This window comes from Ranitomeya variabilis, chromosome 3 (genome assembly GCF_051348905.1).
Source record: "Ranitomeya variabilis isolate aRanVar5 chromosome 3, aRanVar5.hap1, whole genome shotgun sequence".
In the NCBI taxonomy this organism is placed as follows: Eukaryota; Metazoa; Chordata; class Amphibia; order Anura; family Dendrobatidae; genus Ranitomeya; species Ranitomeya variabilis.
The window spans coordinates 217,239,240-217,262,178 of record NC_135234.1 but is presented as its reverse complement, the minus strand read 5'-3'; the positions used below and the strand labels follow the sequence as shown (position 1 = coordinate 217,262,178).

At 43.3% G+C, this 22,939-nt stretch overlaps 1 protein-coding gene across 5 annotated transcripts in view; it reads left to right on the top strand.

The window, feature by feature from the left end:
* LOC143815672 (uncharacterized) overlaps positions 1-22,939 on the top strand; it is a 219,540-nt gene that overhangs the window by 70,948 nt on the left and 125,653 nt on the right. For all 5 annotated transcript variants that reach the window (XR_013223776.1, XM_077295171.1, XM_077295172.1 and 2 more), the window contains 3 exons: positions 12,360-12,470; positions 12,547-12,654; positions 12,757-12,864. Coding sequence is in view for 4 of the 5 variants with exons in the window: in XM_077295171.1 (XP_077151286.1) it covers positions 12,360-12,470; positions 12,547-12,654; positions 12,757-12,864 (327 nt within the window). In the remaining variant the exon portion in view is untranslated. The remainder of the gene's footprint in view (positions 1-12,359; positions 12,471-12,546; positions 12,655-12,756; positions 12,865-22,939) is intronic.

The window sequence follows — 22,939 nt, the reverse complement described above, 5'->3', positions numbered from 1 at the left end:
GTTCTGCGAGGGTCTCTCTGTGAGAGTAAAGGATGCATTAGCTCTCTATGAGAGTCCTGACTCCCTAGAGGCGGCCATGTCTCTGACAATCCGGGTTGATCACCATTTTCATTAGAGATATAGGGAGTCACCTCTGGGGGCAGGAGGTCCAAGTTTGAGTGTGGTCAGTACTGATCTTACTGTGGAACTCATGCACGTGGGTGTGGCGTCCCAACATAGCATTAATCCGACGTAAGGGAAGTGTGTTTTTGTTGTGGCACTTAGGGTCATTTTTTGAGCACATGTACTACCCATCACTTGTTTAAACAACCGCAAGAAAACTAGAGGGCCTGGGTTGCGTGGAGGTTGGCAACTTGGGTGCACTCCAAACCTCGGTGGGAAAGACTCGTTTTTTCCTTCCAGCCATTTTATAAGTGGGTGAAAATAAGGTGGACATTTCCGCCTTCTTGGACAGTGGGGTTTAATTTGGTCGACACTAGGTTCATCCGGGACCAAGACCTTGTCCCACATAACTTGTCCAGACCGATATCCATTATAAATCACTTTTTTTGGTTATTATACTAAATAGTAAATTCCTCCTGAAGAAGCGGTCAGTGAAACGCGTGTCGGGGCAGAGGGACGCCGAGGATTTACCACGCCACGTCACTCTGGTAATGTGCCTTTGTTCACATTGTTTCATAGAAGCTTCGTTTGCACAATAATCACTTACTATTACCAACAACTCATTCTCATACTTCTCAACACGTTGTCATTGCTGTCATACCTGATAGTCTAAGAGTTAGACATCAGCTTAATATTTTTATCAGCACAGACTCTATAAATTGTTTCTACTGTGTTTAAGTATGAGAGTTAGAGGTCATCTTATGTAGAACTTAGCTTCCTTCTTTTGCAATCATTGTGCACAGTTGTACCTTAGTGTTACAGGAAACTGGTGGTTTTCCAATGGCTATAATGTCCCTCTTTTAATTGGATACTGCACTTTTTTGTACATGTTGTTTCTATGTGTTTCCAATTTTAATCATGTTTAATAAATTATATTTTATCAAGTAAAGCACCACCGGTTTTGGAATTTACTATTTAGTATAATAACCAAAAAAAAGTGATTTATGCATAAAATATTTAGTGGTACTTGTTTCTCCCGGACAAAGGGGTATTGCATTAAGGGCAATTTTTTGTGAGTTGAACGATATCCATTATAGCTATTGATTCTGGCCCTCTAAAACAGGGGCACTTCGCAGGTGGTCCATGACTTGCGGCTACAGGTGGGGGCCATACACTATGAGTTGTTAAACTGCTACGTGCTTGAGGGCCTGCCCTCACCTGTGGTATTGGGACTTCCTTGGCTCGCTCTGCACAATCTGGTAATTGATTGGCAGACATAGGAAGTGGTAAAATGGAGTACATATTGTCAAATACACTGTTTGGGTACCCAGTTGGCAAGGGTGGATACCCTGTCTGTGCCCCATTACCTGTCAGACTTCGAGGATGTGTTTTCTGAAAAGGGGAGCCAAGAGCTTCACCCTCATCATCCTTATGATTGTGCCATTAATCTGGTTCCTGGTGCCAAGCATGGCAACCATGTGCATACTTTTCTAAAAAACTTTTGCAAGCTGAGAAAAACTATGGTATTGGTAATAGGGAACTCTTAGCTATCAAATGGGTATTTGAGCAGTAGCATCATTTTTTGGAGGGAGTGGTCTGATGTGCTTTGGTCTAATGAGTCCAAATTTGAGATCTTTGGTTCCAACCACCGTGTCTTTGTGCGACGCAGAAAAGGTGAACAGATTGACTCTACATGACTGGTTCCCACCGTGAAGCATGGAGGAGGAGGTGTGATGGTGTTGGGGTGCTTTGCTGGTGACACTGTTTTTTCAAAACTGTAGGCATACTGAACCAGCATGGCTACCACAGCATCTTGCAGCAACATGCTATTCCATCCGGTTTGCGTTTAGTTGGACCATCATTTATTTTTCAACAGGACAATGACCCCAAACACACCTCCAGGCTGTGTAAGGGCTATTTGACCAAGAAGGAGAGTGATGGGGTGCTACGCCAGATGACCTGGCCTCCACAGTCACCAGACCTGAACCCAATCGAGATGGTTTGGGGTGAGCTGGACCGCAAAGTGAAGGCAAAAGGGCCAACAAGTGCTAAGCATCTCTGGGAACTCCTTCAAGATTGTTAGAAGACCATACCCGGTGACTACCTCTTGAAGCTCATCAAGAAAATGCCAAGAGTGTGCAAAGCAGTCATCAAAGCAAAAGGTGGCTACTTTGAAGAACCTAGAATATAAGACATAATTTCAGCTGTTTCACACTTTTTTGTTAAGTATATAATTCCACATGGGTTAATTCATAGTTTTGATGCATTCAGTGTGAATGTACAATTTTCATAGTCATGAAAATACAGAAAAATCTTTAAATGAGAAGGTGTGTCCAAACGTTTTGTCTGTACTGTATATATACATACATGTATGAATATTTCCTTTGAAAACAATGTGTAAATGACAGAGAATTGCACAATGTAAAAGCGCATGTTAAAACTGCATTGCAATTGGATCGCATTTGCATGTAAATCGGATGTCATTCGGATGCTAGGTGCTAAAGGTCACGTTATACTCGCAAGAAAATCGCATGAAACTCGTCCAACTTTTCTGGACTGATATTGGACCATTTTTTGACCCCAAAACCGAACCCAACAGAGGCTAATGGCGGCCCAAACTTTGGTGCTGTAAAATAGTGGTAATAAGAATTAGTGGGCTGCAAAAGGAAGAACTAAAATTAGGGTAAGAGAAGGACAATTGCCCTGCAAACAAATTTGGGTAGGAAAATTGCTTAAAATAACATACAGTAGAGGAGGAGTAGGTAGCCAACACTGTTTGTGTATTTTGTTTCTTTGTCTTTTTTTAGGTAAATAACTGAAATAACTTAAAATAACATAGAATAAAAAAATGAAAAATAACAATCTTGAACTAGGAGGCGAGGTCTAAGTGGAGGAGGAGGTGGAGCCAACACTGTTTTTGTGTTTTTTGTTTGTTTGTTTTTATGGAAATAGCTTAAAATAACAGTGAATAAAAAACTAAAAAAATAACAATTTTGAACTGTGAGGTGGATACATTTACCCAATTGGCAGTTAGGGAGATATAACATCCCTGTCAGCACTTACTAGTCCACGAATCGGTGGTTATGTGGACCTTACCACTGATGGAGTTGCACAATGCATACCTAAGTTTATCTAAAACATGCGTGTGCAGGGCAGGGATGGCTGATGTTATGATCCTTAGTGGCTGAGGATCACGAATAGACCAGTAAGTGAATAAACTAAGGACAAGCTCTAGGGAGATGGTAACTGGACTGATCGCAAATCTGAACCTATCCAAAACAACTAGAGGTAGCCGGTGAACGTGCCTAAAAAATTTCCTAGATGTCTCGAGCCAGCCTGAGGAACTAGCTACCCCTAAAGAGAAAGAAAGACCTCGCTTGCCTCCAGAGAAATAATCCCCAAAGATATAGAAGCCCCCAACAAATATTAACGGTGAAGTAAGAAGAAGGCACATACGTAGGGATGAAATCAGATTCAGCAAAAGAGGCCCACTAGTACTAGAAAGCAGAAAATAGAGCAGGGGTCTATGCGATCAATAAAAAACCCTTACAAAATATCCATCCTGAGATTTCAAGAACCCACGCACCAACTAATGGTGTGTGGGGAGAAACTCAGTCCACTAGAGCATCCAGCAAGCGAGGGAATCACATTTTAGCAAGCTGGACAAGAAAACATGATAAACACTGCTGATCAAAAAAATGAACAAACAAAACTTAGCTTGTCCTGGATGGACTGGGAGCAAGGTAGTCAGAAGGAATCTGAGTAGCACTGATTACATCGACAGCCGGCAACAAGTGGAAGTAAAACAGAGCTACATAGGAACCTCCCAGAGGATAACGAACCAGCTGATAGCCAGAGACCAGCAGGATAACCAACAAGGCCACCAGGGGGAGCCCAAAGCAGAAGTCACACCATACCACCAGTGACCACAAGAGGGAGCCCGAAAACAGAGTTCACAACAGTACCCCCCCCTTAAGGAGGGGTCACCAAACCCTCATGAAAACCCCCAGGGCGATCAGGATGAGCCACATGGAAGGCACGAACCAAATCGGCCGCATGAACATCAGAGGCGACAACCCAAGAATTATCCTCCTGACCATAGCCCTTCCACTTGACCAAATACTGGAGCCTCCGTCTAGAAACACGAGAATCCAAGATCTTCTCCACCACGTATTCCAATTCTCCCTCAACCAGCACCGGGGCAGGAGGCTCAACCGGAGGAACCACAGGTACCACATACCTCCGCAACAACGAGCGATGGAACACATTATGAATAGCAAATGATGCCGGGAGGTCCAGACGGAATGACACAGGGCCAAGGACTTCCAGAATCTTATAAGGACCGATAAACCGAGGCTTGAACTTATGAGAGGAGACCTTCATAGGAACGAAGCGAGAAGACAACCACACCAAGTCCCCAACGCGAAGTCGGGGACCCACACAGCGACGGCGGTTGGCAAAGAGCTGAGCCTTCTCTTGTGACAATTTCAAATTGTCCACCACATGATTCCAAATCTGATGCAACCTATCCACCACAACATCCACTCCAGGACAGTCAGAAGGCTCCACCTGACCCGAGGAAAAACGAGGATGAAAGCCCGAATTACAAAAAAAAGGAGAAACCAAAGTAGCAGAACTAGCCCGATTATTAAGGGCAAACTCGGCCAACGGTAAAAAAGTAACCCAGTCGTCCTGGTCAGCAGAAACAAAACATCTTAAATAAGTCTCCAAGGTCTGATTAGTTCGCTCGGTTTGGCCATTCGTCTGAGGATGGAAGGCCGACGAAAAAGACAATTCAATGCCCAACTTAGCACAAAAGGTGCGCCAAAATCTAGACACAAACTTTGATCCTCTGTCAGAAACAATGTTCTCAGGAATCCCGTGCAAACGAACCACATTTTGAAAAAACAGTGGAACCAACTCGGAGGAGGAAGGCAACTTAGGCAAGGGCACCAAATGGACCATCTTAGAAAAACGATCACACACCACTCAGATAACAGACATTCTCTGAGAGACAGGGAGATCTGAAATAAAATCCATGGAAATGTGCGTCCAAGGCCTCTTCGGGACAGGCAAAGGTAACAGCAAACCACTTGCACGAGAACAGCAAGGCTTCGCCCGAGCACAAATTCCACAAGACTGCACAAAGGAACGCACATCCCGCGACAAGGAAGGCCACCAAAAAGACCTGGCCACCAAGTCTCTGGTACCAAATATTCCAGGATGGCCCGCCAACACCGAAGAATGAACCTCGGAGATGACTCTGTTGGTCCATCTATCCGGGACAAACAGTCTCTCCTTTGGACAGCGGTCAGGTCTATCCGCCTGAAACTCTTGCAGCACACGTCGCAAATCTGGGGAGATGGCAGACAAAATCACCCCTTCTCTAAGGATACCAGCCGGCTCTGAATCTCCAGGAGTCAGGCACAAAACTCCTAGAAAGAGCATCAGACTTCACATTCTTCGAACCAGGCAGGTACGAGACCATGAAATTAAAACGAGAGAAAAACAACGACCAACGAGCCTGTCTGGGATTCAGCCGCTTGGCCGACTCGAGAAAAATCAAATTCTTGTGGTCAGTCAAGACCACCACACGATGTTTAGCTCCCTCGAGCCAATGTCGCCACTCCTCAAATGCCCACTTCATAGCCAACAGCTCCCGATTACCGACATCATAATTCCGCTCGGCAGGCGAAAACTTTCTTGAAAAGAAAGCACATGGCTTCATCACAGAGCCATCGGGGCTTCTCTGCGACAAAACAGCCCCCGCTCCAATCTCGGAAGCATCAACCTCCACCTGGAAGGGAAGTGAGACATCTGGCTGACATAAGACCGGAGCCGAAGAAAACCGATGCTTCAGCTCCCGAAAGGCCTCCACAGCCGCAGAAGACCAATTAGTCACATCAGAACCCTTCTTGGTCAAATCCGTCAAAGGCTTAACAACGCCAGAAAAATTAGCTATGAAGCGATGGTAAAAATTAGCAAAACCCAAGAACTTCTGAAGACTCTTAACAGATGTAGGCTGCGTCCAGTCATGAATAGCCTGAACCTTGACTGGGTCCATCTCAATAGAAGGAGAAAAAATGAAACCCAAAAAAGAAATCTTCTGGACTCCAAAAAGACATTTTGAGCCCTTCACAAATAAAGCATTGTCACGTAGGACCTGAAAGACCATCCTGACCTGCTTAACATGAGACTCCCAATCATCCGAAAAAACCAGAATATCATCCAGATACACAATCATAAACTTATCCAGATATTCACGGAAGATGTCATGCATAAAGGACTGAAAGACTGAAGGAGCATTAGAAAGTCCAAAAGGCATCACCAAGTACTCAAAATGGCCTTCAGGCGTATTAAATGCAGTTTTCCATTCATCACCCTGTTTTATACGCACAAGGTTATACGCACCACGAAGATCTATCTTGGTGAACCAACTAGACCCCCCTAATGCGAGCAAACAAATCAGTTAACAATGGCAAAGGATACTGAAATTTGACCGTGATTTTATTCAAAAGGCGATAATCAATACAGGGTCTCAGGGAACCATCCTTTTTAGCCACAAAAAAGAATCCTGCACCAAGACGGGCGAATATGTCCCTTCTCTAAAGACTCCTTTATATAACTCCGCATGGCAGCATGCTCCAGCACAGATAAATTGAAAAGTCGTCCCTTAGGAAACTTACTACCAGGAATCAAATTTATAGCACAATCACAGTCCCTATGAGGAGGTAGAGAATTGAGTTTGGGCTCCTCAAATACATCCTGGTAGTCTGACAAAAACGTAGGGACTTCAGAAGGAGTGGACAAAGCAATTGACACCACAGGAGCGTCACCATGAATTCCCTGACAACCCCAACTTGACACCGACATAGCTTTCCAATCCAGGACTGGATTATGAGTCTGCAACCATGGTAGACCCAACACGACGACATCATGCAAATTATGCAGTACAAGAAAGCGAATCACCTCCTGATGAACAGGAGTCATGCACATGGTCACTTGTGTCCAGTACTGAGGTCTATTCGTAGCCAATGGTGTAGAATCAATTCCCCTTAGTGGAATAGGGAATTTTAAAGGCTCCAAATCAAAACCACAGCGCCTGGCAAATGACCAATCCATCAGACTCAGGGCGGCACCTGAATCTACAAAAGCATTAACCGGGTAAGATGACAGGGAACAAATCAGGGTAACAGACAAAATGAACTTAGGCTGTAAAGTACCAATGGTGACAGATTTATCAACCTTTTTTTTGCGCTTAGAGCATGCTGAGATAACATGAGCTGAGTCACCACAGTAAAAGCACAACCCATTTTGCCATCTATAATTTTGCCGTTCACTTCTGGTTAGAATTCTGTCACATTGCATAGATTCAGGTGTCTGTTCAGAAGACACTGCCAAATGGTGCACAGGTTTGCGCTCCCGCAAACGCCGATCAATCTGAATGGCCAGAGTCATTGACTCATTCAGACCTGCAGGCGTAGGAAACCCCACCATGACATTCTTAATGGCTTCAGAAAGACCTTCTCTGAAATTTGCAGCCAGGGCACACTCATTCCACTGAGTAAGCACCGACCATTTCCGAAATTTCTGGCAGTACACCTCTGCTTCATCTTGCCCCTGCGAGAGGGCCAATATCGTTTTTTCAGCCTGGTTCTCAAGATTAGGTTCCTCATAGAGCAATCCAAGGGCTAGAAAAAAATGCATCTACACTAAGCAATGCAGGATCCCCTGGCGCCAATGCGAAGGCCCAATCTTGGGGGTCACCACGCAAAAAGGAAATGATAATCTTAACTTGCTGAACGGCATCACCAGAGGAACGAGGTTTCAAAGAAAGAAACAACTTACAATTGTTCCTAAAATTCAGGAACCTAGATCTATCTCCAGAAAACAACTCCGGAATAGGTATTCTAGGCTCTGACATAGGACTGTGAACAACAAAATCCTGAATACTTTGAACCCTAGCAGCAAGATTATCCAGACTGGAAGCCAAGCTCTGGACATCCATGTCAGCAGCTGAACTCAGAGCCACACCAAGATTAAGAGGAGGAGAGAAGCTAGCCACAGCAGCTAGACACACAGCAACAACAACAACAAAAAATAAAAATAAATAAAATTTCTCAAGGCTTCTTTTCTCCTGCTTCTGCCATGCAATTAACACTTTACAGGCCGGCTGTACTGTTATGATCCTTAGTGGCTGAGGATCACGAATAGACCAGCAAGTGAATAAACTAAGGACAAGCTCTAGGGAGATGGTAACTGGACTGATCGCAAATCTGAACCTATCCAAAACAGCTAGAGGTAGCCGGTGAACGTGCCTAAAATATTTCCTAGACGTCTCGAGCCAGCCTGAGGAACTAGCTACCCCTAAAGAGAAAGAAAGACCTCGCTTGCCTCCAGAGAGATAATCCCCAAAGATATAGAAGCCCCCAACAAATATTAATGGTGAAGTAAGAAGAAGGCACATACGTAGGGATGAAATCAGATTCAGCAAAAGAGGCCCACTAGTACTAGAAAGCAGAAAATAGAGCAGGGGTCTATGCGATCAATAAAAAACCCTTACAAAATATCCATCCTGAGATTTCAAGAACCCATGCACCAACTAATGGTGTGTGGGGAGAAACTCAGTCCACTAGAGCATCCAGCAAGCGAGGGAATCACATTTTAGCAAGCTGGACAAGAAAACAAGATAAACACTGCTGATCAAAAAATGAACAAACAAAACTTAGCTTGTCCTGGATGGACTGGGAGCAAGGTAGTCAGAAGGAATCTGAGTAGCACTGATTACATCGACAGCCGGCAACAAGTGGAAGTAAAACAGAGCTACATAGGAACCTCCCAGAGGATAACGAACCAGCTGATAGCCAGAGACCAGCAGGATAACCAACAAGGCCACCAGGGGGAGCCCAAAGCAGAAGTCACACCATACCACCAGTGACCACAAGAGGGAGCCCGAAAACAGAGTTCACAACAGGCTGACCTGGAAAAGTAGTATTTGCTGAGAAGCACGCACTCTAGGACAGCCACCGCTTTAAGTTTTTTAAAACTGTTCATCTCCACCACCCAGAATGGCAGCATTTCAAAGGCCAGGAATTTTGAAATGCTGTCATTCAGGACGAGTGCTCGTAGTTGTGTAGGGGGTACTTTTTCTTTGTCTCCAGTGTTTGGTTGATGGACAGCTACGCGCTTCCATGGGATAGTGTGGTGATGCTCTGTGGCACTGCTGGTGGTACTGCCATATCTTCTCTTTGCTTTGAGCCAGGTGGCCCTGTTAAATGGGAGCCTTTTGTGATTTTTCAGGTGTGCACTCCACTGCAGCTTGTGCTTTGAATTCAGATGCCTCGTCATGCAGGTGGTCTTCAGGTTCAGAACACTTGTGTCTTGCTTTGGGCTATGATGGCACAGCATGCAAGCCAACTATCTCTTGACTTCAGTATATTGACTAAAGAAATGCAACATCAGGGTGCTCCTTTGAGCTGGCTTTGGTGTGCTCAGTTTGTCGGCTTGGTGGGCAGCAGCAGCCGAAGTACCAGTTAGGGCCTGGCTGCTGTGCTATTGCATCCTCCTTTTTTGCAGTGCAGCTGTGGCAGCATGACCACCTCCTCTTCCTGCGTACTAACACGGATGGCCTTCACTCCAAGTGGGATCTAGGACGTCATCATCCCCCTCTTCATCTTCCAGTCAGTCCTCACAATTTCCCTATTTGACGGTTTGCACACTGGAGAAAGACGCAGCAGTTGGAACAAATGTTTTATCATCATCAGAGATGTGTTGTGGTGGTCCACTGTGTTCACTAGCCCTAACAAGTACTCATGCTCAAACTGAAGAAGTGGTTGGGCATCACTCCACTCAATCTCTTCTACTTTTTGGGCAGGGCCAGATGGATGGAACCTCAGCCAGCGGAATCATCAAAAAGCAAAAGTGGCTCCTGCATGACTTGAGGCCCAAACTGCTTGGCTAATTTGCAATGGAGTGAGGTGGAAGACAGATGCGCAAAGTCCGCAGGTGACAAAAGTTCAGTCGGGTACCAGAACGCGTACTTCCACGGGTCTGCTCATCTCTACTCATCTGTTATATTAGTCTAATTTGCCAACCATAAACGCTACACCTATATTTTGGCCTATTGTTACATTTAGCTTCTTGTAGATGACCTACCTACCCAGTATTTCTTAATACGTCCCTTTAGGCAAAGGTTGAATAAGCGGGGTTGAAAATATTGTCAAAAGTTAAAGTGTTGTACAAAATGGATGGTAAAAGTGTGGGAGCTGCTAGCAAAATCAAATGCAGCACCAGCTGTCCACACAGTAGTTCTACCAAGGCAGGCCACAATTGGCCCCCTTTGCCTCTGGCAAGAATATAGGTGCGGAAAGAGTGAGTGGGTGTTATGCAATATATGGCACATAACTTGTCTCAGTCACAGCAGAATGATGTTACATCTAACAGCAACACCATCAGTTTGAGTCAGTGTTTATTTTACTCAGTTATATAGCACCATTAATTCCACAATGCTTTACGGGCATTACCACTATCCCCAATGGGGCGCTAGATTCCCCATCAGTATGTTTTTGGAATGTAGGAGCAAACCGAGAGAAATCCACAAAAAAAACAGGGAGAGCCTACAAACTCCTTGCAGATGTCCATTGAACTAAGGACCCCAGTGCTGCAAAACAATAGTGCTAACCACTGAACCAGTGTTTTGAACAGGATGGTGTGCCTGTTCATAAATTGCTAAAAGGGATCTTTTTTGGGCTTTTTTATTTAAAAAAAACATGAAATGTCTATCAGTAAGCTTATTAAATAGGTTGCCAAAACAGGTTACCATCTGCTTGCATACTGAGGTGACATAAATATTACTAAGGTTGAGTTCAAATTAAAGAGATTAAAAGGGGTTGTACACAGTGTATGTAAGTGGAGGTGCTGCCCACAACTTACTTAAAGATATGTGTTGTATATACTGCATTGCACTGTTTAAATGTAATTTTATCTGTTTAGTAATTTGCATATACTTAGTTGGGTAATAGATAGACTTAACAGGTCGGATTAGCTTAGAATGGGAGGAGCTATGTGGGAAGACAGAAGACAACTCCCTGATAGAGAGTCAGTTAGAGCCCAGTGTTCGGCAGAGACAGACCTAAGGTCTGACAGTGGGCAGACTGACAAGATATAGAGTGTTGTATGGAAGAGGGAAGATTGCAGGACATCAGATAATATGTCTTAAGAACCAAGGAAATGTGACTGACAGATTTGACGGAGACATATGACTGTTTGAAACCGAGGCCAGGGCGGCCACCTAAACGGTACGTAACTTAACCCAGGGGAAGTAAAAGGCCCGCTTAAAGGGGATTGAAGGAGAAAGAATTGTATCAGCAGGACTTTAGTGAACGTAGTCTACAGTGAAAGGGAACTTAATTGTGTGCATAGAAAGAAAGCAATGGTCACCATATTGGGACTCAAACTGTGTTATGGAGAACAGTGGACTTCCAAGGTTCTAGTAAGGAGCCATACAGATGCACCCCAAGCAGTGGAGTCCTCGTTAGACAGCTGGGAACTGAGAGTAGCTAGCCATAACATTACCCCTAGACACGTGTGGTCCTTTTAGGAGAAGTCTCCCATAACCGTTTGCTAGATTGTCATGAGATGAAAAAGTATGAAGCGCAAGATAATGTATGAAGTGTTATTAAATGTAACTGCCTGCTTAACGCAAGAGAAAACATTGTGAAGAAACATGACTAATATCGCATGTATATACAGGTCTTAGCAAGTTCACATTCAGTAAAAAACAAGTTTAATGTTGGACTTTGGTCTCTCTCAATTCTTTAACATCTATTCCTGGCGACATCATACAGTCTGCAGAGGTGTATGACCCAGATTTTCATGTAGCATGACAGGGTGTGAAAGACGAGTATCTTGTCCATGGCAATCACCCTGCGCCATGTTACAACAGTCTTAGGAGACATCACAGTATTATACACTTTTGTTTTCAGGGCAATTAATTTAGCGCTAGTCAAATGTTTTGGAAAAATCAAGAACCTGGTGAATTTGAATTTCAAAACATTTTATCATCTCTAGGCTACACAAGAACCATGTGCTCTAAAGATTATCTGACACAAAGACCAGGAGATTGAAAAGTTAATACTCCATAACAATAGAAATATAATATTTAATAGTAATAATGACATCATGGTATTACTGCATATATTTTGATAGGACCACATTTTTTCCTCTAAATAATTTATTTCTTTGATTTTTCTATGCAGAAAGTCATATAAATCCCACCCTCAGTCCTATTAGCCCGGAGAACCTTTCACCCACATTAATCCCCAATCACACTGTCCTGAATACTGAAACATCTAAATCTCAAACTGAAGGTTTGTTATGATTGCACAGATCAGAGTTTCCGGGACTGTGTTACATTTATGTACTGATATATACAATCTTGTTCAGAGAACACAACATGGCAGCATTATATGACTGCTCAAAGAAATCCAACTGATGGAGGATCCACTGTCCATTTGCCTGCTGTTTCTGCATCTGCTACACATAGTATTCAAGGTTAGCCAGTTTTCTGTAACAACATCATATACAATAAAAAAAATAACTGTTGGTGATATTTTATGGAATCTGTGTTTTTTATGTTTGACATTTACTACTCAGAGATTACTATTACTACAAGCAAAAACCATGTCACAGCTAAGAGAAAGGAATATATCAGCTCTTTTCTACCCACAACTAAAGACTCTGCTCTTACTCACATTAAGCAAGGTTAGTGATGATGACATGTACAAATCTTAAATGTTAATAGCTGAATTGGGGAGATATAGCTTGTAAAGTACAGGTTATAATTTACACTATGTCCTAGGGGGCGTTACCAGAGACTTTTCTCTGTGGATGTGTGCTTTTTGCTCTGCATGGCAATGACCAATCATAATCAGCTTCTTTCAGCTTCATCTCACAGTGTAGGGCGAGGCAATACAGAACTCAGCATTGAGAGGCATATTTGATGATGAGTTTGTAGTTAGACTTAGCTCTGCTGTGGTTATCCTCCTCCCACACTTACTGCCATGAGATGATAGCTGAAAGTGTATGTAAGCACACTCAGCACTACTTTACTGCTAGCAAGAATAATTACTTTGCATTGAGACCAGTGAGGAGAACTGGCTGTTTGTCATTACATGTTTCAAACAGGAAAAATAATGTTCTAAGTTATTATGTGGGGTATGATCTTTTTTTTCCCAAATATGGTCCTATCACCTTTAGATTGGCCAATGTCAATCAGGGTCCAAAGTACATGCCCAGAGTAATACCCTCTCAGACTTAGCATGTAAACATTAGGTTATCATTTATACTAATATCTCCTCATTGCCAGAGAAATTAAGAAATAAAAACTGTTTTCCTACAGCTCTGCAGTCACTATTCTATGATGTGGCCAGTTTAACATGGTCAAACTGGTGAAAGGTCCTCTTTAACCCCTTCATGACCTTGGGATTTTCTGTTTTTCCGTGCTCGTTTTTCGCTCCCCTCCCAGAACCATAACTTTTTTATTTTTCCGTCAATATGGCCATGTGAAGGCTTATTTTTTGCAGGACGAGTTGTACTTTTGAACGACATCATTAGTTTTGCCATTACATCTATTAGAAAATGGGAAAAAAATTACAAGTGCGGTGAAATTGTAAAAAAAGTGCAATCCCATGCGTGTTTTTTGTTTGGCTTTTTTGCTAGGTTCACTAAATGCTAAAATTGACCTGCCATTATTATTTTCCAGTTCATTACAAGCTCATAGACACCAAACATGTCTAGGTTATTTTTTATCTAAGTGGTGAAAAAAAATTCCAAACTTTGCTAAAAAAAAATTGCGCCATTTTCCGATACCCGTAGCGTCTCCATTTTTCGTGATCTGGGGTCAGGTGAGGGCTTATTTTTTGCGTGCCAAGTTGACGTTTTTAGTGATACCATTTTGGTGCAGATATGTTCTTTTGATCGACCGTTATTGCATTTTAACGCAATGTCGCGGCGAACAAAAAAACATAATTCTGGAGTTTTGAATTTTTTTCTCGCTACGCCGTTAAGCGATCAGGTTAATCCTTTTTTTTAGTTGATAGATCGGGCGATTCTGAACGCGGCGATACCAAATATGTGTAGGTTTGATTTTTTTTTTATTGTTTTATTTTGAATGGGGCGAAAAGGGGGGTGATTTAAATTTTTATATTTTTTTATTTATTTCATATTTTTTTATACTTTTTTTTTTACTTTTGCCAAGCTTCAATAGCCTCCGTGGGAGGCTAGAAGCTGGCATAGCCTTATCGGCTCTGCTACACAGCAGCGATCATCAGATCGCTCCTATGTATCTTAATTACAGGCTTGCTATGTCTCAAGGAGACCTCTGGTTGCTATGCCGATGCATCGCTGACCCCCGATCATGTGACGGGGTCGGCAATGAGCGCATTTCCGGCCGCACAACCGGAAGCGGTAGTTAAATGCCGCTGTCAGCGTTTGACAGCAGCATTTAACTAGTTAATAGCGGCGGGTGGATCGCGATTCCACTCGCCGCCATTGCGCGCACATGTCAGCTGTTCAAAACAGCTGACATGTCGCGGCTTTGATGTGGGCTCTGCGCCGGAGCCCACATCAAAGCAGGGGATCTGACCTCGGATGTACTATCCCAACCGAGGTCAGAAAGGGGTTAAATGAAAGCTGTCAGCTGATTCATGTGACCCAAACCATATGCGATTTTCATGCTACTAGTCATGTGCCGACTATCCTCTGTTCCTGCCTCTCTCAATGTTCAATGAAAAACTTCAGCCAACTGCTTCAGTGAGAGAAGCAAGAAGAGAAGCTGGCTGGCATGTAACCGTAGTATGAAAATCGCTTATTAGTGGTTACATGTTGACTGTTATACCTGGCAACCAGAGCCAAATCCACATAGTGAGTATATTACACATTGTAAGAATTTGGCATGCTATACTGAAGTGCTTGCCAGAAATGTTTTCTGGCCCGGAAAACACTTTCATCTATATTCCCTTGCCAGATATCTTAAACATACTGTAGGTCTCCAACTTCATATGAACAGAGGATTTTCCAAGATTATTTTGTTTGGCCAATAGGCTTGTAGACTAGTGATGAGCAAGCACTAAAATGCTTGGATGCTTGTTACTTGAACCAACCAAGCAATTCCTAATAGTCGGATGCTTGTTTCGAGTAATAAGTGAAAAGGGGATCAATGGGAAATCCGAGCATTTTTCCGGCAGACCCTACAAGGAGGTCTGGAGGGCAGTGAAAATTTTGACATAGATGGAAAAAGTGCTGAATCGAAGGAGAACAGGAAGGGGAAGATACCTGGAAGCATCTCTAACTCCTAGATCGCTGCTGAGAACAATGGTGTCACATTTCTCCACTTTAAGGACTAACAAAACATTTAAAATCGAAGAGAAATTTGAGTTTACAGGAAAAAAAGTTAAGAAACATTCTTTCCTGTATATTGACTTGCATGTAAGACAAAATGGTAAAAAATAACAATTTTAAATTAAAAATCAAATCAAATTGTCATATATATTCTGTTCAAAATGATATTGCTTTTTTATTTCCTGAAGAAGTGGGTCACACTTTGAAACGCGTAGAAAAAATAAAGAAACGGTTTATTTTATATTCTCAGGTGTTTTCTTCACCAGCTAGCAGAGCGGATATGAACCACAAACTTTTCACATTTTTATGCTTTTTTGCTGATTTCCATCAGTGGATCTGCAGTATCCATATTATCCTGCATTAGGTCAACATATATTGATATGATTCCTGATATTTATCCAGCAGACAAGACCTTATTTTTTAACCCCTTTACCCCCAAGTGTTGTTTGCACGTTAATGACCGGGACAATTTTTACAATTTTGACCAGTGTCCCTTTATGAGGTTATAACTCTGGAACGCTTCAACGGATCCCAGTGATTTTGACACTGTTTTCTCGTGTCATATTGTACTTCATGACAGTTGTAAAATTTCTTTGATATTACCTGCATTTATTTGTGAAAAAACAGAAATTTGGCGAAAATTTTGAAAATTTTGTAATTTTCCAAATTTGAATTTTTATGCCCTTAAATCACAGAGGTATGTCACACAAAATACTTAATAAGTAACATTTCCACATGTCTACTTTACATCAGCACAATTTTGGAACCAACATTTTTTTTTGTTAGGGAGTTATAAGGGTTAAAAGTTGACCAGCAATTTCTCATTTTTACAACACCATTTTTTTTTTAGGGACCACATCACATTTGAAGTCACTTCGAGGGGTCTATATGATAGAAAATACCCAAGTGTGACTCCATTCTAAAAATTGCACCCCCCAAGGTGCTCAAACCCACATTCAAGAAGTTTATTAACCCTTCAGGTGTTTTACAGGAATTTTTGGAATGTTTTAAAAAAAAAATGAACATTTAACTTTTTTTCACAAAAAATTTAATTTAGCTCCAATTTGTTTTATTTTACCAAGAGTAACAGGAGAAATTGGACCCCGAGGGTTGTTGTACAATTTGTTCTGAGTATGCTGATACCCCATATGTGGGGGCGCATGGCAGAGCTCAGAAGGGAAGGAGCGCCATTTGACTTTTCAATGCAAAATTGACTGGAAATGAGATAGGACGCCATGTCGCGTTTGGAGAGCCCCTGATGTGCCTAAACATTGAAACCCCCCACAAGTGACACCATTTTGGAAAGTAGACCCCCTAAGGAACTTATGCAGATGTGTGGTGAGCACTTTGAACCCCCAAGTGTTTCACTACAGTTTATAACGCAGTGAAGTGAAAATAAAAAATATTTTTTTTTTCCACAAAAATTATTTCTTAGCCCCCAGTTTTGTATTTTCCCAAAGGTAACAGGAGAAACTGGACCCCAAAAGTTGTTGTCCAATTTGTCTAGAGTACGCTGATACCCCATAAGTGGGAGAAAACTACTGTTTGGGCGCATGGCAGAGCTTGGAAGGGAAGGAGCACTGTTTGGAATGCAGACTTAGATTGAATGGTCTGCAGGCATCACATTGCGTTTGCAGAGCCCCTGATGTACCTAAACAGTAGAAACTCCCCACAAGTGACCCCATATTGGAAACTAGACCCCCCAAGGAACTTATCTAGATGTGTTGTGAGAACTTTGAACCCCCAAGTGTTTCACTGCAGTTTATAACGCAGAGCTGAGAAAATAAAAAATATTTTTTTTTCCACACAAATTATTTTGTAGCCCCCAGTTTTGTATTTTCCTAAGGGTAACAGGAAAAATTAGTCCCCAAAAGTTGTTGTCCAATTTGCCCTGAGTACGCTGATACCCCATATGTGGGGGGGAACCACTGTTTGGGCGCATGGCAGAGCTCGGAAGGAAAGGAGCGCCGTTTGGAATGCAGACTTAGATGGATTGGTCTGCAGGCGTCAGGTTGCATTTGCAGAGCCCCTGATGTACCTAAACAGTTGAACCCCCCCCACAAATGACCCCATATTGGAAACTAGACCCCTGTTGTGAATTAGACTTTTTTGGCTCCCTCTTGTGGTCACTGGTGATATGACTCTGGGATTGTCTTTCTCAGTTTGGCACCCACCTGGGTCGTTAGTCCAGGGGTGTTGCTATATAAGCTTCCTGGATTCTCAGTCCAGTGCCTGGCATTGTTGTAATCAGATCCTTTCTGTTTGCTCCTGTCTGCTGGTCCTGATTCTTGCAAAATTAAGCTAAGTCGTGCTTCCTTGTTTTTTGGTTATTTGTATGGCTCTTATTTTCTGTCCAGCTTGTACTAAATGTGATTCCTGATTTTGCTGGAAGCTCTAGGGGGCTGGTATTCTCCCCCTGGGCCGTTAGATGGTTCGGGGGTTCTTGAATATCCAGCGTGGAAATTTTGATAGGGTTTTTGCTGACCGTATAAGTCATCTTACTATATTCTGCTATTAGTCAGTGGGCCTCTCTTTGCTAAATATCTAGTTCATTCTTACGTTTGTCTTTTCTCCTTACCTCACCGTTTTTATTTGTGGGGGGCTTGTATCCAACTTTTGGGTCTTTTCTCTGGAGGCAAGAAAGGTCTATCTTTTCCCTTCTAGGGTTAGTTAGTTCTCCGGCTGGCGCGAGACGTCTAGAACCAACGTAGGCACGTTCCCCGGCTGCTGCTATTTGTGGTGCTAGGATTAGATATACGGTTAGCCCAGTTACCACTGCCCTATGAGCTGGTTTTTTATGTTTGCAGACTTGGTATGTACTTTTGAGACCCTCTGCCATTGGGGTCATAACAGTATGCCAGGCCAAAGTTGAATGTTTAATGCATTGCAGAAGTGGGATAATAAGAAAGGAAATTCTGAGGTTTTTTTTTTTTTTTTTCCTCTCTTTGTTCCTCCCCTTTACCTCTGAGTGGCTTGTGCTTGCTGCAGACATGAATGTCCAGGCCTTGATTACAAGTGTGGATCAGCTTGCTGCTCGTGTGCAGGGCATACAAGATTTTGTTACCAGTAGTCCAATGTCTGAACCTAAAATACCTATTCCTGAACTGTTCTCTGGAGACCGATTCAAGTTTAGGAATTTCAGGAATAATTGTAAATTGTTTCTATCTCTGAGACCCCGTTCATCTGGAGACTCAGCTCAGCAAGTTAAAATTGTTATCTCTTTCTTACGGGGCGACCCTCAGGATTGGGCCTTCTCGCTAGCGCCAGGAGATCCGGCATTGGCAAATATTGATGCGTTTTTTCTGGCGCTCGGATTGCTTTACGAGGAACCCAATCTTGAAATTCAGGCAGAAAAAGCCTTGCTGGCTATTTCTCAGGGCCAGGATGAAGCTGAAGTGTATTGCCAAAAATTTCGGAAATGGTCCGTGCTTACTCAGTGGAATGAGTGTGCTCTGGCCGCAAATTTCAGAAATGGCCTTTCTGAAGCCATTAAGAATGTGATGGTGGGTTTCTCCATTCCTACAAGTCTGAATGATTCCATGGCGCTGGCTATTCAAATTGACCGGCGTTTGCGGGAGCGCAAAACTGCTAATCCTCTGGTGGTGTTGTCTGAACAAACACCTGATTTAATGCAATGTGATAGAATTCAGACTAGAAATGAATGGAAAAATCATAGACGTCAGAATGGGTTGTGTTTTTACTGTGGTGATTCTACACATGTTATATCAGCATGCTCTAAACGCCTAACAAGGGTTGTTAGCCCTGTCGCCATTGGTAATTTGCAACCTAAATTTATTTTGTCTGTGACTTTAATTTGCTCATTGTCTTCCTACCCTGTTATGGCGTTTGTGGATTCAGGTGCTGCCCTGAGTCTTATGGATCTGTCATTTGCCAAGCGCTGTGGTTTTGTTCTTGAGCCTTTGGTAAATCCTATCCCTCTTAGAGGTATTGATGCTACGCCATTGGCGGAAAATAAACCGCAGTTTTGGACACAGGTAACCATGTGCATGACTCCTGAACATCGGGAGGTGATTCGTTTTCTTGTTCTGCATAAAATGCATGATTTGGTCGTTTTGGGTCTGCAATGGTTACAGACCCATAATCCAGTCTTGGATTGGAAGGCAATGTCTGTGTCAAGTTGGGGCTGTCAGGGAATTCATGGTGATTCCCTGCCAGTGTCTATTGCTTCCTCTACTCCTTCGGAAGTTCCTGAGTATTTGTCTGATTATCAGGATGTATTCAGCGAGTCCAGGTCCAGTGCTCTGCCTCCTCATAGGGACTGTGACTGCGCCATAGATTTGATTCCAGGTAGTAAATTTCCTAAGGGAAGACTAATTAATCTGTCTGTACCTGAGCATACCGCAATGCGTTCGTATATCAAGGAGTCTCTGGAGAAGGGGCATATCCGTCCATCCTCTTCCCCTCTTGGTGCGGGATTCTTTTTTGTGGCCAAGAAGGACGGATCTTTGAGACCTTGTATTGACTATCGGCTTCTGAATAAAATCACTGTTAAATTTCAGTATCCTTTGCCTCTGTTGTCGGACTTGTTTGCCCGGATTAAAGGTGCCAAGTGGTTCACCAAGATAGATCTTCGTGGTGCGTACAACCTTGTGCGCATTAAGCAGGGAGATGAATGGAAAACTGCATTTAATACGCCCGAAGGTCATTTTGAGTACTTGGTGATGCCTCTTGGGCTCTCTAATGCTCCTTCAGTGTTTCAGTCCTTTATGCATGATATTTTCCGGAAGTATCTGGATAAATTTATTACATAGTTACATAGTTATTGAGGTTGAAGGAAGACTTTAAGTCCATCTAGTTCAACCCATAGCCTAACCTAACATGCCCTAACATGTTGATCCAGAGGAAGGCAAAAAAAACCCATGTGGCAAGGAGTAACTCCACCATGGGGAAAAAAATTCCTTCCCGACTCCACATACGGCAATCAGACTAGTTCCCTGGATCAACGCCTTATCAAGGAATCTAGTGTATATACCCTGTAATATTATACTTTTCCAGAAAGGTATCCAGTCCCCTCTTAAATTTAATTAATGAATCACTCATTACAACATCATACGGCAGAGAGTTCCATAGTCTCACTGCTCTTACAGTAAAGAATCCGCGTCTGTTATTATGCTTAAACCTTCTTTCCTCCAGACGTAGAGGATGCCCCCTTGTCCCTGTCTCAGGTCTATGATTAAAAAGATCATCAGAAAGGTCTTTGTACTGTCCCCTCATATATTTATACATTAAAATAAGATCACCCCTTAGTCTTCGTTTTTCCAAACTAAATAGCCCCAAGTGTAATAACCTATCTTGGTATTGCAGACCCCCCAGTCCTCTAATAACCTTGGTCGCTCTTCTCTGCACCCGCTCTAGTTCAGCTATGTCTTTCTTATACACCGGAGACCAGAACTGTGCACAGTATTCTAAATTCTAAATTTATGATTGTTTATCTGGATGATATTCTGTTTTTTTCTGATGATTGGGACTCGCATGTAGAGCAGGTCAGGATGGTATTTCAGGTTTTGCGTGAGCATGCTTTGTTTGTTAAGGGCTCAAAGTGTCTCTTTGGAGTACAGAAGGTTCCCTTTTTGGGGTTTATTTTTTCCCCTTCTGCGGTGGAGATGGACCCAGTCAAGGTCCGAGCTATTCATGATTGGACTCAGCCCACGTCAGTTAAAAGTCTTCAGAAGTTCTTGGGTTTTGCTAACTTCTACCGTCGTTTTATCGCTAATTTTTCTAGCGTTGTTAAACCTTTGACGGATATGACCAAGAAAGGTTCTGATGTTGCTAACTGGGCTCCTGCAGCCATGGAAGCTTTCCAAGAGTTGAAGCGCCGGTTTACTTCGGCGCCTGTTTTGTGCCAGCCTGATGTCTCACTGCCCTTTCAGGTTGAAGTGGATGCTTCTGAGATTGGGGCAGGGGCCGTTTTGTCGCAGAGAGGCCCTGGTTGCTCTGTAATGAGACCATGTGCCTTTTTCTCTAGGAAGTTTTCGCCTGCTGAGCGGAATTATGATGTTGGCAATCGGGAGTTGTTGGCCATGAAGTGGGCATTTGAGGAGTGGCGTCATTGGCTCGAGGGTGCTAAGCATCGTGTGGTGGTCTTGACTGATCACAAAAATCTGATGTATCTTGAGTCTGCTAAACGCCTGAATCCTAGACAGGCCCGCTGGTCATTGTTTTTCTCCCGTTTTGACTTTGTGGTCTCGTATTTACCAGGTTCAAAGAATGTGAAGGCTGATGCTCTTTCAAGGAGCTTTGTGCCTGACTCTCCTGGAGTCGTAGAACCAGTTGGTATTCTTAAAGAGGGAGTTATCTTGTCAGCCATTTCTCCGGATTTGCGACGTGTGTTGCAGAGATTTCAGGCTGGTAGACCTGACTCTTGTCCACCTGACAGACTGTTTGTTCCTGATAAGTGGACCAGCAGAGTCATTTCCGAGGTTCATTCCTCGGTGTTGGCAGGGCATCCGGGAATTTTTGGCACCAGAGATCTGGTGGCTAGGTCCTTTTGGTGGCCTTCCTTGTCACGGGATGTGCGGTCATTTGTGCAGTCCTGTGGGACTTGTGCTCGAGCTAAGCCTTGCTGTTCTCGTGCCAGCGGGTTGCTCTTGCCCTTGCCTGTCCCGAAGAGGCCTTGGACACACATTTCCATGGATTTCATTTCAGATCTTCCGGTGTCTCAGGGCATGTCTGTCATCTGGGTGGTATGTGATCGCTTTTCCAAGATGGTCCATTTGGTATCTTTGCCTAAGCTGCCTTCCTCTTCCGATCTGGTTCCTTTGTTCTTTCAGAATGTGGTTCGTTTACACGGCATTCCTGAGAATATTGTGTCTGACAGAGGATCCCAGTTTGTTTCCAGGTTCTGGCGATCCTTTTGTGCTAAGATGGGCATTGATTTGTCGTTTTCGTCTGCCTTTCATCCTCAGACTAATGGACAAACGGAGCGAACTAATCAGACTCTGGAGGCTTATTTGAGGTGTTTTGTTTCTGCAGATCAGGATGATTGGGTGACCTTCTTGCCGTTGGCTCAGTTTGCCCTTAATAATCGGGCTAGTTCCGCTACTTTGGTTTCGCCTTTTTTTTGCAACTCTGGTTTCCATCCCCGTTTTTCCTCGGGACATGTGGAGCCTTCTGACTGTCCTGGGGTAGATTCCGTGGTGGATAGGTTGCAGCAGATCTGGAATCATGTGGTGGACAACTTGAAGTTGTCACAGGAGAAGGCTCAGCGTTTTGCCAACCGCCGCCGCGGTGTGGGTCCCCGACTTCGTGTTGGGGATTTGGTATGGCTGTCTTCTCGATTTGTTCCTATGAAGGTCTCCTCTCCTAAATTTAAGCCTCGCTTCATCGGTCCTTACAAGATATTGGAAATCCTTAATCCTGTGTCCTTTCGCTTGGATCTTCCGGTGTCGTTTGCCATTCACAACGTGTTCCATAGGTC